This window comes from Cynoglossus semilaevis, chromosome 6 (assembly GCF_000523025.1).
Source record: "Cynoglossus semilaevis isolate Cse_v1.0 chromosome 6, Cse_v1.0, whole genome shotgun sequence".
NCBI classification, from domain to species: Eukaryota; Metazoa; Chordata; class Actinopteri; order Pleuronectiformes; family Cynoglossidae; genus Cynoglossus; species Cynoglossus semilaevis.
In genome coordinates this window covers 3044253-3045828 of record NC_024312.1, presented here as the reverse complement: position 1 = coordinate 3045828, position 1576 = coordinate 3044253, and the positions used below count along the sequence as shown (strand labels likewise).

The 1576-nt window shown below is 46.3% G+C and overlaps 1 protein-coding gene across 1 annotated transcript in view; it reads left to right on the top strand.

Annotated features, from left to right (window-relative positions):
• LOC103379654 (UPF0606 protein KIAA1549L-like) overlaps positions 1 to 1570 on the top strand; it is a 48265-nt gene extending 46695 nt beyond the window's left edge. Inside the window, 3 exon segments of the mRNA XM_025056469.1 lie at positions 274 to 419; positions 492 to 646; positions 739 to 1570. Coding sequence (XP_024912237.1) covers positions 274 to 419; positions 492 to 646; positions 739 to 825 — 388 coding nt within the window. The 3' untranslated portion in view covers positions 826 to 1570.
• The last annotated feature ends 6 nt before the right edge of the window (positions 1571 to 1576 follow it).

The following is a 1576-nucleotide window of genomic DNA, read 5'->3' as shown; positions in this document are numbered from 1 at the left end:
TTGGTGTGCAGTGGTGCATCATGGTCCTGAGCTGTTCCGTGCTATGACATCATGTCGCGTCACATGTTGCACGTGCGTCAGTCACAGTGTAAACGGTGGAGTTTTGGTTAAAAATACTTCAGTTTTGAGGTTGACTAAAAAATAAATAAAAAAACGCAACATTTTTTTTACTTCATAATTTAAATAATTAATATTTTAATATAGTTTATTAATACAATTTAATATAGTTAATTAATAATAAGTTTATTTTTTTCCCCACTCTCTAATCAACAGATCCACTCCTGACGTTAGCCTCAAGCCACGCGTGACCGAAGCCTCAGATATCCAGGTCCAGCAGCACAACGGCGCCCCCTACCTGCCCATGTCTCGGACTCCCTTCCCCGCTGTAACTGTGGACCAGTCCATCAACAACTTCTCAGGTGAGAAAGGTTGAAGACAGAGACCAATCAGGGAGGTCGAGTCAGGTCATCATCTGAGTTCCACTTCCACAGGAAACCCAATCACAGCCGTCTACGCCATCTCCGCCAACCGACCGGGATACTCCGACTACTTCGTCATGTCGCCACCCTCCTCGTACCGCAGCCCGTCCTGGATGTCCTACCCACCTGAGCCAGAAGACCTGCCGAGGCAGTGGAACGACGTTCCGGTCAGAACACGGACCAGAACATCATGTTTGGATCCGTTATTATTATTAATCATTTTCTTTCTTTCTGTCTTTCTTTTTTTTTTTCCTGACAGAATCCTCGTGTCATCTTGAAACCATCTGTTGAAGCCGTCCAGGTTTTCCGTGAGTCATCGTCTTCTCAGCTCTCTTTTGGTTTTTAAAATGTCGTGAATTCAAGCCTCGGTTGAAAATATCAATATGTGAATGTAACGGGAGTCCACTTCCTGTCACATGGTCCTTCAGTTTCGGGAACTGTTGGAACTAGATCCAGGAGTGAGTGAGAGTAAAAACTGAGGGTCAATAAAATCAGGAACCAGACTCAGTGTTTATGATCAGCATCATCACAGGTTTGACAGGCAGAGGCAAGAAATATAAAATATATATAACAATATAAAATACATATATATCCTCACTGATATACTGATGAATATATGTTAAGATTTAAACATTATTTCCATCAAGGATCGACTGCTCTGTCTGTTGGTCGTCCTCACTCTCTCTCTCTCTCTCTCTCACCTCCTTCAGGTTGTTCTCCCTCTCTCTCCCTCTGGATGGTGGAGGACCTCCTCCTCCTCCTCCTTCTTCTTCTTCTTCTTCTTCTCCTGGATCTCCGCCCCTCCCTCTCTTCCTCTCTGCCTTCTTGGACCTCGGCCTCCGTCCTGTCCGACCTCTTGACCCCTGGTGGCCTCTGCTCTCCCTCTCTTCCTGTCTGTCCACCGACCTGCCCGTCGTTCGTCTCCTCTCGTTCTCCTCCACCTGCAGCTCTGAACTCCTTCTTCTTCTTCTTCTGGTCGGAGCTCCGCTTCAGTCTCAGCCATAATTGTGAGTCCAGAGCCCCCTGCTGGTACTCACAGACTTTTCAGGCGCGTAGTTGGGGCCTTTATATGTAGACTATTTTTCTGTGGTGGTCAC